Source organism: Pseudophryne corroboree, chromosome 8 (genome assembly GCF_028390025.1).
Source record: "Pseudophryne corroboree isolate aPseCor3 chromosome 8, aPseCor3.hap2, whole genome shotgun sequence".
In the NCBI taxonomy this organism is placed as follows: domain Eukaryota; kingdom Metazoa; phylum Chordata; class Amphibia; order Anura; family Myobatrachidae; genus Pseudophryne; species Pseudophryne corroboree.
This window is the reverse complement of record NC_086451.1, coordinates 35,098,729-35,114,356: the sequence shown is the minus strand read 5'-3', so window position 1 is coordinate 35,114,356 and position 15,628 is coordinate 35,098,729. Positions and strand designations below refer to the sequence as shown.

The 15,628-nt window shown below is 48.5% G+C and overlaps 1 protein-coding gene across 3 annotated transcripts in view; it reads left to right on the top strand.

Moving 5' to 3' along the window:
• The window catches only part of LOC134948325 (uncharacterized), a 67,838-nt gene extending 52,868 nt beyond the window's left edge, over nucleotides 1–14,970 (top strand). For all 3 annotated transcript variants that reach the window (XM_063936247.1, XM_063936248.1, XM_063936249.1), the window contains 3 exons: nucleotides 5,958–6,152; nucleotides 6,456–6,567; nucleotides 12,494–14,970. In XM_063936247.1, coding sequence (XP_063792317.1) covers nucleotides 5,958–6,152; nucleotides 6,456–6,567; nucleotides 12,494–12,620 — 434 coding nt within the window. In that variant the 3' untranslated portion in view covers nucleotides 12,621–14,970. The remainder of the gene's footprint in view (nucleotides 1–5,957; nucleotides 6,153–6,455; nucleotides 6,568–12,493) is intronic.
• The last annotated feature ends 658 nt before the right edge of the window (nucleotides 14,971–15,628 follow it).

Genomic DNA, 15,628 nt, shown 5'->3' with positions numbered 1-15,628 from the left:
GCCACCCAAGGGCCAGGGGTGAAGCCCGAGGCTGTCCCCCCCATCCAATGGGCTGCGGATGGGGGGGCTGATAGCCTTTGTTGTAAAAGAAAAGATATTGTTTTTAGTAGCAGTACTACAAGTCCCAGCAAGCCTCCCCCGCATGCTGGTACTTGGAGAACCACAAGTACCAGCATGCGGCGGAAAAACGGGCCCGCTGGTACCTGTAGCACTACTACTAAAAAAATACCCAAAAAAACACAAGACACACACACCGTGAAAGTATAATTTTATTACATACATACACACATACATACATACTTACCTTATGTTCCCACGCAGGTCGGTCCTCTTCTCCAGTAGAATCCAAGGGGTACCTGTTGAAGAAATTATACTCACGAGATCCAGGGGTCCAGGGTCCTCGGGGAATCCAGGTGTAATCCACGTACTTGAAAAAAATAACAAAACGGACACCCGAGCCACGCACTAAAAGGGAACCCATGTTTGCACATGGATCCCCTTATCCCGACTGCCAGAAACCCAATCTGACTGATGTCTAAGTGGGTTTCTACAGCCAATCAGGGAGTGCCACGTTGTAGCACTCTCCTGATCGGCTGTGTGCTCCTGTACTGAGTGACAGGCGGCACACGGCAGTGTTACAATGTTGCGCCTATGCGCTCCATTGTAACCAATGCTGGGAACTTTCTGCTCAGCGGTGACGTCACTTTAGGTCAACCGCAGGGCAGAAAGTTCCCAGCATTGGTTACAATGGAGCGCATAGGCGCTACATTGTAACACTGCCGTGTGCCGCCTGTCACTCAGTACAGGAGCACACAGCCGATCAGGAGAGTGCTACAACGTGGCACTCCCTGATTGGCTGAAGAAACCCACTTAGACATCAGTCAGAGTGGGTTTCTGGCAGTCGGGAAAAGGGGATCCATGTGCAAACATGGGTCCCCTTTTAGTGCGTGGCTCGGGTGTCCATTTTGTTATTTTTTTCAAGTACGTGGATTACACCTGGATTCCCCGAGGACCCTGGACCCCTGGATCTCGTGAGTATAATTTCTTCAACAGGTACCCCTTGGATTCTACTGGAGAAGAGGACCGACCTGCGTGGGAACATAAGGTAAGTATGTATGTATGTGTGTATGTATGTAATAAAATTATACTTTCACGGTGTGTGTGTCTTGTGTTTTTTTGGGTATTTTTTTAGTAGTAGTACTACAGGTACCAGCGGGCCCGTTTTTCCGCCGCATGCTGGTACTTGTGGTTCTCCAAGTACCAGTATGCGGGGGAGGCTTGCTGGGACTTGTAGTACTGCTACTAAAAACAATATCTTTTCTTTTACAACAAAGGCTATCAGCCCCCCCATCCGCAGCCCATTGGATGGGGGGGACAGCCTCGGGCTTCACCCCTGGCCCTTGGGTGGCTGGGGGGGGGGACCCCTTGATTGAAGGGGTCCCCACTCCCCCAGGGTACCCCGGCCAGGGGTGACTAGTTGGATTTTTGATGCCACGGCCGCAGGGCACTATATAAAAGTGACCCCCGGCTGTGGCATTATCTGTCCAGCTAGTGGAGCCCGGTGCTGGTTTTAAAAATACGGGGGACCCCTACTCTTTTTGTCCCCCGTATTTTTGGAACCAGGACCAGGCGCAGAGCCCGATGCTGGTTGCTTAAATATGGGGGAACCCCTGTCAATTTTTTCACCATATTTCTGCAACCAGGATCGGCTCAAAGAGCCCGAGGCTGGTTATGCTTAGGAGGGGGGACCCCACGCAATTTTTTTTGAAAAAATAAGCACTTTCCCACCCCTTCCCACTGATATACATGCACGGATCTCATGGATCCGTGCATGCCTATCCAATCACGAATAAAAAAAAAAGGTCTGTTTTTTTTTAGCACTTTTTTACGAGTTGTAATTTTTCACGGCAGTGTTTGTTTTTTTTTTGCTTTGCACTTCTTAGTAAATGACCGAGATTCATACTTAAACAGCCGCGTTTTGACCGATGGTGTATTCATTCGTGATTTTTTTCCTAGGACTTCAAAATATTACGAATGCCCTCATCACTGCCGTGATTATTGCTTAGTAAATTACCGAGATGACACTTTGATGAAAAAACGGCATCTCGGTCAAAATCGGGAGCTTAGTAAATTTACCCCATAGTATCACACAATAAATTCATTTGAAGAATACCGACACGCCTTAAACTGTGTACAAAATAGAAACATGAATGGATTGATGTTATCCGGTACTAAATTCAGTAACCTTTCCTGTGACCAAGGATGTAGGACCTCCCTTACAAGCAAGTGCAGCAGCAGGGGTCGCCCGTTATGTGTAAGTTATAGTCCAAGTAACTGATCAAAAATAAAATCAGTGCAGAACTATGACTCAATGGGGTAAATTTACTAAGATTCGTATTTTCCCGTTTGAGGTCAAAGTTCAATCACGAATGACATCGAAAGTGTAAATATGCAACTTTTTGAATTGATTACGACTAATTTACTAAGCTGCCGTATTCTGCATTTTCGTTTTTTCCGATGTCGATGTCATTCGTTTTTTTAGGCAGTGTTTTACGTGAGTGACTTGTAAAACACTGCCGACTTTAATACAATGAATCTCGGCCAGATCTGAGAGATCCATGCAGGGCTTCATTGTGCACCTTGTAAAAAAAAAAAAAAAAATGTTTAAACTTTAAAAAAAAATTGCGTGGGGTCCCCCCTCCTAAGCATAACCAGCCTCGGGCTCTTTGAGCCGATCCTGGTTGCAAAAATATGTGAAAAAAATTGACAGGGGTTCCCCCATATTTAAGCAACCAGCACCGGGCTCTGCGCCTGGTCCTGGTTCCAAAAATACGGGGGACAAAAAGCGTAGGGGTCCCCCGTATTTTTGAAACCAGCACCGGGCTCCACTAGCTGGACAGATAATGCCACAGCCGGGGGTCACTTTTATACAGTGCCTTGCGGCCGTGGCATCAAATATCCAACTAGTCACCCCTGGCCGGGGTACCCTGGGGGAGTGGGGACCCCTTCAATCAAGGGGTCCCCCCCCCAGCCACCCAAGGGCCAGGGGTGAAGCCCGAGGCTGTCCCCCCCATCCAATGGGCTGCGGATGGGGGGCTGATAGCCTTTGTTGAAAGTAATGAATATTGTTTTTTGTAGCAGTACTACAAGTCCCAGCAAGCCTCCCCCGCAAGCTGGTACTTGGAGAACCACAAGTACCAGCATGCGGCGGAAAACCGGGCCCGCTGGTACCTGTAGTACTACTACTAAAAAAATACCCCAATAAAGACATTACACACACACCTTGAAAGTATAACTTTAATGCATACATACACACCACCATATACACATACTTACCTTATGTTCACACGAGGGTCGTTCCTCTTCTCCAGTAGAATCCATGGTGTACCTGTTGAAAAAATCCTACTCACCAAATCCAGTGTAGAGGGCTCCTCGGATAATCCATTTGTAATCCACGTACTTGTAAAAATAAAAAAACAGGACACCCGACCACAAACTGAAAGGGGACCCATGTTTTCACATGGGACCCCTTTCCCCGAATGCCAGAAACCCCCTCTGACTGATGTCTAAGTGGGTTTCTTCAGCCAATCAGGGAGCGCCACGTTGTGGCACCCTCCTGATCGGCTGTGTGCTCCTGTACTGTCTGACAGGCGGCACACGGCAGTGTTACAATGTAGCGCCTATGCGCTCCATTGTAACCAATGGTGGGAACTTTGTGGTCAGCGGTGAGGTCACTTTCGGTCAACCGCTGACCTCAAAGTTCCCACCATTGGTTACAATGGAGCGCATAGGCGCTACATTGTAACACTGCCGTGTGCCGCCTGTCAGACAGTACAGGAGCACACAGCCGATCAGGAGGGTGCCACAACGTGGCGCTCCCTGATTGGCTGAAGAAACCCACTTAGACATCAGTCAGAGGGGGTTTCTGGCATTCGGGGAAAGGGGTTACATGTGAAAACATGGGTCCCCTTTCAGTTCGTGGTCGGGTGTCCCGTTTTTTTATTTTTACAAGTACGTGGATTACAAATGGATTATCCGAGGAGCCCTCTACACTGGATTGGGTGAGTAGGATTTTTTCAACAGGTACACCATGGATTCTACTGGAGAAGAGGACCGACCCTCGTGTGAACATAAGGTAAGTATGTGTATATAGTGGTGTGTATGTATGCATTAAAGTTATACTTTCAAGGTGTGTGTGTAATGTCTTTATTGGGGTATTTTTTAGTAGTAGTACTACAGGTACCAGCGGGCCCGATTTTCCGCTGCATGCTGGTACTTGTGGTTCTCCAAGTACCAGCTTGCGGGGGAGGCTTGCTGGAACTTGTAGTACTGCTACTAAAAACAATATTCATTACTTTCAACAAAGGCTATCAGTCCCCCATCCGCAGCCTATTGGATAGGGGGGACAGCCTCGGGCTTCATCCCTGGCCCTTGGGTGGCTGGGGGGGGGACCCCTTGACTGAAGGGTTCCCCACTCCCCCAGGGTACCCCGGCCAGGGGTGACTAGTTGGATATTTGATGCCACGGCCGCAAGGCACTGTATAAAAGTGACCCCCGGCTGTGGCATTATCTGTCCAGCTAGTGGAGCCCGGTGCTGGTTTCAAAAATACGGGGGACCCCTACGCTTTTTGTCCCCCGTATTTTTGGAACCAGGACCAGGCGCAGAGCCCGGTGCTGGTTGCTTAAATATGGGGGAACCCCTGTCAATTTTTTTCCCATATTTTTGCAACCAGGGCCGGCTCAAAGAGCCCGAGGCTGGTTTGGTTTAGGAGGGGGGACCCCACGCATTTTTTTTTTGTGAAAAATTATAACATTTCCCCCCCCTTCCCACTGAAATAAATGCACGGATCTCATGGATCCGTGCATGCCTATACAAACACGGGATAAAAAAGCAGGTCTGGTTTTTTTTAGCACTTTTTCACGATTTGTATTTTAGCACGGCAGTGTTTGGCTATTGTCGGCAGTGTTTGTGTTTTGCACTTTTTAGTAAATTCCCGATTTCTATCAAATTGCAGGCGTATTTGACCGATGGTGTATTGATTCGTGATTTTTTCCTAGGACTTCCAAAATATTACGAATGCCCTCATCACTGCCGTGATTTTTGCTTAGTAAATTAGATGACACTTTGAAGAAAAAACGGCATCTCGGTCAAAATCGGGACCTTAGTAAATATACCCCAATGATTTTTTGTCATCAATTGACATCTTAAGGAACTCCTAAAGTCAATTAATAACAAAATGCGTTGAGGTCAAGATTCAACCTGCCTGAAGGTGCAATCGTTACTACTGTAATTAACGTAACGCGCTGAGTCAAGATTCACCCTGACTTAAGGTGTAATCAAATACTGGTGCAAATAATGAAACGCATTGAAGTCAAGATTCACCCTTACTAAAGGTGCAATTGGTACTGTTGCAAATAACGAAACGCGTTGAGGTCAAGATTCACCCTGACTAAAGGTGCAATTGGTACTTCTGCAATTAACAAAATGCGTTGAGATCAAGGTTCTACCCTGACTTAAGGTGTAATCGATACTGGTGAAAATAATTAAATGTGTTGAGATCAAGATTCACCCTGCCTAAAGGTGCAATTGGTACTGTAGCAAATAACGAAACGCGTTGAGATCAAGGTTCACCCTGACTTAAGGTGTAATCAGTACTGGTGCAAATAATGAAACGTGTTGAGATTAAGATTCACTCTGACTAAAGGTGCAATTGTTACTGCTGCAAATAACGAAACGCGCTGAGGTCAAGATTCAACCTGACTAAAGGTGCAATTGTTACTGCTGCAAATAACGAAACGCGCTGAGGTCAAGATTCAACCTGACTAAAGGTGCAATTGTGTGTTATGTTCTATAAATACATGATATATAATGTAATTATATACCTGTAAAATGAAACGATCTGTAAGGACAGACATGCTAATCTGCTATCTTGCTATGATCTTGGCATATCCCCTAGTGAGGTACAGACACAAGAACATGAGGATCAATGGTTGGGACATCACAGGAACTTTAAGAAGCGGAGATGGAAAGTTGTGTAACTCTACTGGGAAGTGCCCGCTGAGCAATAATGAATATATACTGTCACATTTATCTCCAATGTCCAAGAACGCGGAGAGGAAGGACAAAGACACGCTACTGTCATGTGCTGCCGGTAAGATGAGGATCTATGGCTGATCGGTACTGGTGTGGGAACCACTGCTGGACTGGTGTTTAGATATGTTTGGGGAAGGGGGCATAATAGATTATTGTTTATCTGGGTCATATGTATCAGTGGCCAATTCGTACTACATATGGGCCCTCGTACGCAGCAGCTGGATCACGTCAGACTCCATTATTTTTATTGTACGTGTTGATTTTGGGCCAGTAAACTAACAAACCAGTAATGTGAGCCAGAAACAGGTAGAAAAGGTAATATTCCCAAATAATTTCGGCTCAAAATCCCATTTGTCTCTAGGCCAACCTGAGGCCCGACACCGCTCCTGGAGTCTCCCCAGCTCAGACCTATCACAGTTTCAGGGTTTGAAAACCACGGAAGGGAAGGCGATCGAAGCAATTAAAGGACCCAGGTATGAGACACAGATTCTTGGGGGGTGAAAATCTTCTTTGATATCAGCTTTATATATAAATGTGACAGTCAGTAAGCCGAAGCAGAGCTGGGAGTTTGTGCAAACCCAACGGAAATAGTTTTTTGTTATACTGTTATAATACATTCTGTATATAAAGATCGGGTGTCTACATGGGCAACAGTTTTCTACTGTTAGAGCCCTTACTATACCCTAACTGCACCATAACCTTAACCACAGCCTAATCCTAACCACAGCCTAACTCTAACCACAGCCTAACTCTAACCACAGCCTAACTCTAACCACAGCCTAACTCTAACCACCGCCTAACCCTAACCACAGCCTAATCTTAACCACAGCCTAACCCTAACCAACCGTAACCACAGCCTAACCCTAACTGCACCCTTACCCTAACCACAGCCTAACCCGAACCGCACCCTTCCCCAAAGTGCACCCTTACCGTAACCACAGCCTAACCCTAACTGCACCCTTACCCTAACCACAGCCTAACTCAAACCACAGCCTAACCCTAGCCACACCCTAACCCTAACCACAGCCTAACCCTAACTGCACCCCAACCCTAACCACAGCCCAACCCTAACCGCACCCTTACCCTAACCACTGCCTAACTCTAACCACAGCCTAACCTTAACTGCACCCTTACCCTAACCACAGCAAACCATGATTGCACCCTTACCCTAACTACACCATTACCCTAACCGCAGCCTAACCCTAACCACAGCCTTATCCTAACCGTAGTCTAACTCTAACCCTGTAATGTGAACATTGTGACTGTTGACAGTCAGAATGTTGATATAAAGAGCACTTTATTTTGTTATGTTATGACAGGTTTGATCAGGGACATACTGGAGCCATGAAGCAGCCTTGGCACGTCCTTGTGCACGACAAGGGGGCATGTCCACAGCTGAGGGAGCGTACCACGAGTCAGGGGGTATGGCCTTGCAGCACGCCCCATCTATATGTATGCCAGCTACCGACGGGCTGGTGAACAGCAAGTCAGGAGGCTGTGCTGATCGACCAGCCCTATGTGGCCAGAACGGCCCGACAGGCCTTCGGCCCTTCTGGTCCGGCCCTGGATTTGTTTTTTTAAAACATGGCATTAAATGTGTCTTTAAATGTTGTCAAATAACACTTTTCTAGACTGACTCACAAACGCTACAAAATGTGCTGTCAGTAATTCCAAATGTAATAATGCTAACAATGTTTAGACGCGGCGGCTGGACCTGGGTTATTCCCGGGTCGTCGCCGTTGATACCACACCTGGTTCTTCAGTGACCTGGGTCTTCCGAATTACAGTGGGCGCTTGGAAATTATGTAATCCACCACAGCCGTCAATTGCCTGTTGGGCCAGTCAGAGGACACAGAGAGCTGGGCAGACCGAGCAGCAGGCCCGGTGACAGGGGGGAAACAAAGGTGACACTTGTGATGGGCCTCAGACCCTCAGAAATCCAGTTCCCCCTATCCCTTCTGATGAAAGTAACGGCCAGTGCAATGTGGAAATGTGCCCTGGCGCTGGGACAGCATGTCCACTCCCAGTGCCAGGAATACAGCAGCAGTGGCAGGTGCCGGAACCACCTATTGCAATGGGCAGTGCCATGCGGAAGCGGCGTTTCAAACTTGGCGGAAGACCGGCAGCCAATAAGAAATGGCTGTGGTGGGTGTTTCAAAATGGCGCTGCCCTTGGCCCCAAAAAATGGATTGGTAGTCAATGAGAAGCGGCTGCAGCGAGCCAATTAGTGCTCTCCGCTTCATAGCTCGGCTCGGCCCGCCCCTGGCAAGTGACATCAGACGTGCGGCGGCGGGGAAAGAATATGCCCAGGGAAGAGCTTCTGTGGCTGCGGAAGAGGCCAGAAGACATCAGATGACGCCGGGATCAAGAAAGAAGATGCCCGTTGCCGACTGGAGGCAGAAGAGAGGCGGCGGCGCTCGTCAGGACGGGCTAGTGGCAGAAGAGCGCAGCTGAGGACCAAAGAGTGCAGTGGAGGAATGTTAAAGAGCTAATGAAGCGCCCCACTGCAGCCTCTTCCAACAGTACAGGTAGGCCCTCTGTGAGGCCCACCTGTGTCCTACCCCCCCCCCAGACCACCTGTGTCCTACCCCCCCCCCCACTTTTTGTGGGTGTGGCTTAATTGAAGGGAGGCATGACCATGCCACCTTATATAAATTAGTGGGGGGGGGGGAAATATTTTCAGCAATGGCCCATGGGTCATATGTTTGCTGACAGCCAGTGTCAGTGTCCACGCCGCACCACTCTCCCTTACACTGTAATCAGACATATGGCCCCTACCCAGTAGGCATCAGTGCCTTTTCCCGCTTCTGCGCCTGTGCCGTCTCTCCCTTGTGTACCCAGCTTTCGCCTTTAAAAAAACAAACAAAAAACTAAATTACAATTTATAAAAAAATAATTGTACATTGTATTATTGGAGTTTCAGATAAAAAGAAAGAAGAAATATCAGAGATCCCAAAATAAAAGTTTGATCCGATTCCCAAATAACTCTGAGGAATCGTTTATATTGTTTATGTTGTAAAAATTTAATTAAAATGTGTCTATGTATTAAGCCGTACAGAATGATAATGTTCCTGCGCTTCCATCCAATCTCTCATAGATATAGGAGAATATCCAATTATCCCCGGTAAAACATTGGGTCCAAAAAACGGACGTTTTCTGACGTTTTTCTGACTTTTTTCCGATGTTTCACCGATTTTTTTTTTTTTCACAGGTTATCCAGATTGATCGCCTGTAAAAAAACAAAAACGTTCTCCCGAAAACACACAGGTTCAGTGAAACCTGTGTGTTTTCGTGTGAAATAGCACAGTTTTTCGGACGAAAACGGGGCTGTTTCCGGGGATTCTGCTTCGCCTGCCGGAGGCAGGTGAAACAAAATCGCCGATAAGCTGCGGGATGCGCTGGCTTATCGGGGCTAATTAGCTAGCCCCCGGCGGGATAATTGGATATTCCCCATAGTGTCTAGCTACTTACATGTATATAGTCACCAGCTGAGGTGCCGGCGTTGCCTGGGTCACATGGTAAAGTTATCATGTGATCAATGAGTCGCATGTAACCGTCAACAGCTGAAAAATAATTCTCAGCTTAGCAGCACTTCCGATACACCCATGAGGTGGCCGCCCGGTGTCGTTTTTTTCTTTTCTTGGGGTGTCGCCAGTAGCCCTGATCCCCAGTTTTTGTGACATAGGCATAGAGGAATAGATGGGGCAGATAGTACAGGGAGGTCTCTATGTGGATGGTGGGAAGCACGGGCTGTGAAGAACTTCAGGGATGTTCCATCCTCCCCATGGTGCAGCCGCAGGGCTCTGGTCACGTGCAGGACTCCTGGAACGAGCCCTCTGCTCTAATGCCCTCCTCTGAGAGGCGCGTGTTCTTTGCCTCTGATCCCCTTCTCCCTGGCCACTTTCATCTCTATACCCTCTCCATCCTATCTGGTCACTCACAAGTCGCCGCAGTTCTCTTCTGCTCATCGTGTCGCCAAAATATAAATTTTGTAACAACTGTAGCGCGTTCAATTCAGGAACTGAACAAATGCCACTGGTGGTCCTGTGCGCTGGGGTTTTATGCCTTCCCATAGGCCATTCTGATGTTAGAATGAATGACATCACTGAAGCCAAGATGGAGGATTCCAGCTGCAGAGTATCTGTGCCTACATGAATGGGGCTGGCTATTGCTTCTGACCAGTGTACACATTATTTCCACACTCTTTATAACAAAGCCTTACCAGCTACCCCATAAGCAGCGTGAGGTCTGTAACTCAGGACTGTGGCGCTGCAGTAATGACACATGGTAAATTCCCATCTCTGTCCCACTGCTAATGTCACACTTTCCCCTGATATTCCCCCAATCCCACATCACTCAGCCATCTGCAACACCTAATTCATAAGCTCCAGCGTATAATGGACCTAATTCAGATGGTTTATGTACAAATCCGATGGTGTGGGGTCTGTGCAGGCGCACATGTGTGATATCGCTCGCAGCCCCCTGCCAGCCGCAGCATAACTGACATGATGCAGCATTTGGGGGCAGCGCCCGGCACCGTTCTTCAAAACGTGGGGGTGCCGCATTCGCTTTGAAGACGTGACGGGTCCAGGATCTGCTACAAATAAAGTGATCTGGTCATTAGGCACAGATCACCCTGTGTCCCATGTAGGCTGAGAGACACAGGGGAATGGAGAGGCTGAGAGACACAGGGGAATGGGGAGGCTGAGAGACACAGGAGAATGGGGAGACTGAGAGACACAGGGGGATGGGGAGGCTGAGTGACACAGGGGGATGGGGAGGCTGAGAGACACGGGATGGGGAGGCTGAGAGCCAGAGGGGAATGGGGAGACTGAGAGACACAGGGGGATGGGGAGGCTGAGAGACACAGGAGAATGGGGAGACTGAGAGACACAGGGGGATGGGGAGGCTGAGTGACACAGGGGGATGGGGAGGCTGAGAGACACGGGATGGGGAGGCTGAGAGCCAGAGGGGAATGGGGAGGCTGAGTGACACAGGAGGATGGGGAGGCTGAGAGACACAGCGGGATGGGGAGGCTGAGAGAGACAGGGAGATGGGGAGGCTGAGAGACAGGGGGGTGGGGAGGCTGAGAGACACAGGGGAATGGGGAGGCTGAGAGACACAGCGGGATGGGGAGGCTGAGAGACACAGGGGAATGGGGAGGCTGAGAGACACAGGGGGATGGGAAGGCCGAGAGACACAGGGGAATGGGGAGGCTGAGAGACACAGGGGGATGGGAAGGATGGTGCAGGAGAGCCACAGGTGAGGATGAGGCTGTAGCAATACAGGTAAGGAGTGAGGCTGGAGAGACAGGGGGGATTAGCCAATGGCCGACCAGCCTGTACCTACCTCAGAGGGATAGGGGGCCCCAAAAATATGAGTGTACCAGGCAAGATTTCTGTTGCCAGCCCAACCGAGTGGTGCAGCCTTCTGGCTCTCTTTTCGCCCGTCCACCCTTCCGTGGCCGGCACACAGATAGGTGGGGACATGCTGCGAGGCCAGGCCCTCTTGACTTGTGGCACGCCCCATGTCATGATTCACAGACCCATTCCGTCCCTGGGAATAACCTTGGTACCGAGCAAGGTCGCGGTCAAGGGACTCCGACCCAGGTCGGTTCTGTTGACACATAGCCAAAACCCAGGGGAATAAAAAACTCTTCTTGGCATATGTGTAAAAGGTGTATTAGGCTGCATTTTATCTAAGGGCCTAATTTAGATCTGATCACAGCAGCAAATTTGTTAGCTAATGGGCAAAACCATGTGCACTGCAGGTGGGGCAGATGTAACATGTGCAGAGAGAGTTAGATTTGGGTGGGGTGTGTTCAAACTGAAATCTAAATTGCAGTGTAAAAATAAAGCAGCCAGTATTTACCCTGCACAGAAACAAAATAACCCTCCCAAATCTAACTCTCTCTGCACATGTTATATCTGCCCACCTGCAGTGCACATGGTTTTGCCCATTAGCTAACAAATTTGCTGCTGCGATCAGATCTGAATTAGGCCCTATGAGCCGTGGTTATAATGAGATGCTGAAACTCTGTCAACAGCAGTGCAAAAGCTCTCCGGGTTACTTTTCATGGTGAGACTCCTGTTGTGGAAGTAATAACTGTACCCCGACACGTCACTGCGTTCTTCCTGTACAGGTGTCCGCTGGGTTTTCCCATTTGACTGTAGCCCGGAAACTATTTCTATCCTAATCATCAGGGTTTTTGTGTTAGCAGAAAACAGTTCCTGCATCGCATACACAGGAGGCCACCTTTAATTTTATATATATATATATATATATATATATATATATATATATATATATATACACTGCGCCATAAAATACTGCTTAGTTATATTAAACACTCCTCTTTTATGTATAGTATATCAGTATCTCGCTCTTTTTTGCTTCCAGGAGTAAAAGGCCGCTGTCCACAAATCTACACAAGAACATCCAAGCCCTAATCGGTGACTCCAGGGTGACATTCCGACTTCTACCTCCCCCCAACGCAATTCCACAGAGAGTTCGCCCACATCACTGACCCCACCGGAGTCCCCGCATATCCGACTCATTCCTATCAGACTGTGCAACACAGGAACGCAGGGCTATAATTTCACAGCACGTCGCGGTTACTCAACACCCACACCTATAGGAATAAAACTACCCCACCCCCCAATTTGCAAACACAACTGATCAGGTGTCACATTCTGCGTTACATAAAACTGATGGAGTAACTTCTGGCGCCGTGAGCTGTCGGAACATATCATTACAGGAACAATGGGAAATTAGTGGTGGACGGAGATGAAAAGAGGAATAATTACCCGACGCTGTTTATGAGAACAGGCAAGGCTCGGGTCTGTAAGCAGACAATTCTGAGGTATTCTAGGCTGTGCCAGCGGATGTTTCAAATGTTATTCCTGTGAAAGGAAATTACAGGGGGTATATTTACAAAGATTCGTGTTTTGGCCGTTTTGAAGGGTGTTTGAACTCGAATGGTATCGGGTGCATTTTACTGCAACTTTTTGAATCCTGATACAATCATTCACTAAGCTGCCGAGTTTTGCACAATCGTTTTTTCCGATGTCGATGTGATTCGTAATATCAGGCAGTGTTTTACGGGAGTGATGAGTAAAACACTGCCTGACAAAACACAAGGAATCCCAGCCGGATCTGTGAGATCCAAGCAGGGCTTCATTGTGTACCTTAAAAAGTTGATTAAAGTCTTAAAAAATCTGATAAAAATTGCGTAGCGTCCCCCCTCCTAAGCACAACCAGCCTCGGGCTCTTTGAGCCAGTCCTGGTTGAAAAAATATGGGGGGAAAAATGACAGGGGTTCCCCCATATTTCATCAACCAGCACCGGGCACTGCGCCTGGTCCTGGTTCCAAAAATACGGGGGACAAAAAGCGTAGGGGTCCCCCGTATTTTTGAAACCAGCACCGGGCTCCACTAGCCAGGTACATAATGCCACAGCCGGGTGACACTTTTATACTGGTCCCTGCGGCCCTGGCATTACATACCCAACTAGTCACCCCTGGCCGGGGTACCCTGGAGGAGTGGGAACCCCTAAAATCAAGGGGTCCCCCGCCTCCATCCACCCAAGGGCCAAGGGTGAAGCCCGAGGGCGGCGGATGGGGGGCTGATAGCCTTTTGACAAAAAGTGAATATTGTTTTTAGTAGCAGTACTACAAGTCCCAGCAAGCCTCCCCCGCAAGCTGGTACTTGGAGAACCACAAGTACCATGTGGTGGAAAACCGGTCCCGCTGGTACCTGTAGTACTACTACTAAAAAAATACCCCCAAAAAAACAGAACACACACACCGTGAAAGTATAAGTTTATTACATACATGCACACCTCCATACATACTTACCTATGTTCCCACGAGGCTCGGTCCTCTTCTCCATGTAGAATCCTTGGGGTACCTGTGAAAAAAATTATACTCACATAATCCAGTGTAGAATCAGACCTTTGTATAATCCACATACTTGGCAAAATAATAAAACGGAAACTCGACCACGCACTGAAAGGGGTCCCATGTTTACACATGGGACCCCTTTCCCCGACTGCCAGGACCCCCCCTGACTCCTGTCAAAGAGGGTCCCTTCAGCCAATCAGGGAGCGCCACGTCGTGGCACTCTCCTGATTGGCTGTGTGCTCCTGTAGTGTCTGTCAGGCTGCACACGGCAGAGATACAATGTAGCACCTATGCGCTCTATTGTAGCCAATGGTGGGAACTTTGCGGTCAGCGGATGACCGAACGTAACCTTGTTGCTTGCTCGTCGGCAAGCAACAACAGGCATCACCGGTCAGCGACAGGTTGGTGCGAACATTCTAATCGCACATCCATTCGCATGCAGGAAGAGGCCGTTTGGGGGTGGTAAGTGACCGTTTCCTGGGAGTGTCAGGAAAAACGCAGGCGTGTCCAAGCGTTTTCAGGGCGGGTGTGTGACGTCAGCTCCGGCCCCGATCAGCCTGTTCTCATCGCACTCTAGGAGTAAGTCCCGGGCTGCGCCGAGACCGCACGTAAAAACCATTCACTGGTGAGTGAGGTGCGAGCGGATTTGCAGCTGTCCGCTGACTGAGGGATTTTTAGCAGCTGGGCGTACACATGCGATCGCACACTTGCACGGCAAATATACACTTCCCTTGGGCGGCGACTGTGATTGCAGGACAACAATTTTAGCAGCCCAGCAATCAGGCCTGAATTAGGCCCCTAATTTGTTGTCAAAGAGACAGAAAATATGATAAAATAATTGTTCTTAAAATAAAAAAATATTGGGATTGGCTTCTCGGGAGCACTGGGGATAAAAGTGAAGGCGCTAATGTTTTTTAGTTGGTGAAGGCATTTACATTGGTAGAACAAAAAAGAATAAAAATTGTGATATAAACGTCCCTATCGTGGAACTGGCTCCTCGCTATTTGTAATAGGGCAATTTAGCAGCAGTAAGTTCTGCTAGGAGGCTGCAAATGTCTGAAATTCAATTGCTTCAACATTTCCGCGCAATGGGGGTCATTCCGAGTTGATCGCTCGCTAGCTAGTTTTAGCAGCCGTGCAAACGCTATGCCGCGGCCCACTGGGGAGTGTATTTTAGCTTAGTAGAAGTGCGAACGCTTGTGCAGCCGAGCTCTGCAAAAACAGTTTGTGCAGTTTCAGAGTAGCTCTGAGCCTACTCAGCGCTAGCGATCACTTCAGCCTATTCGTGTCCGGATTTAACGTCATACACCCACCCAGCGAACGCCCAGCCACGCCTGCGTTTTTGCAAACACTCCCTGAAAACGGTCAGTTGACACCCAGAAACGCCCCCTTCCTGTCAATCTTCTGGCGGCCATCAGTGCGACTGAAAACTTTGCTACAACCTGAGCACAACCACAATGGCGTTTGTACCCGTACGACGCGCGTGCGCATTGCGGCCCATACGCATGCGCAGAAATGCCGCTTTTTAGCCTGATCACTGCACTGCAAACAACGGCAGCTAGTGATTAACTCGGAATGACCCCCATTTATAAGATGAGAGAAGTAACTGAATGGGTTGGCCGCTGTCCAATCAG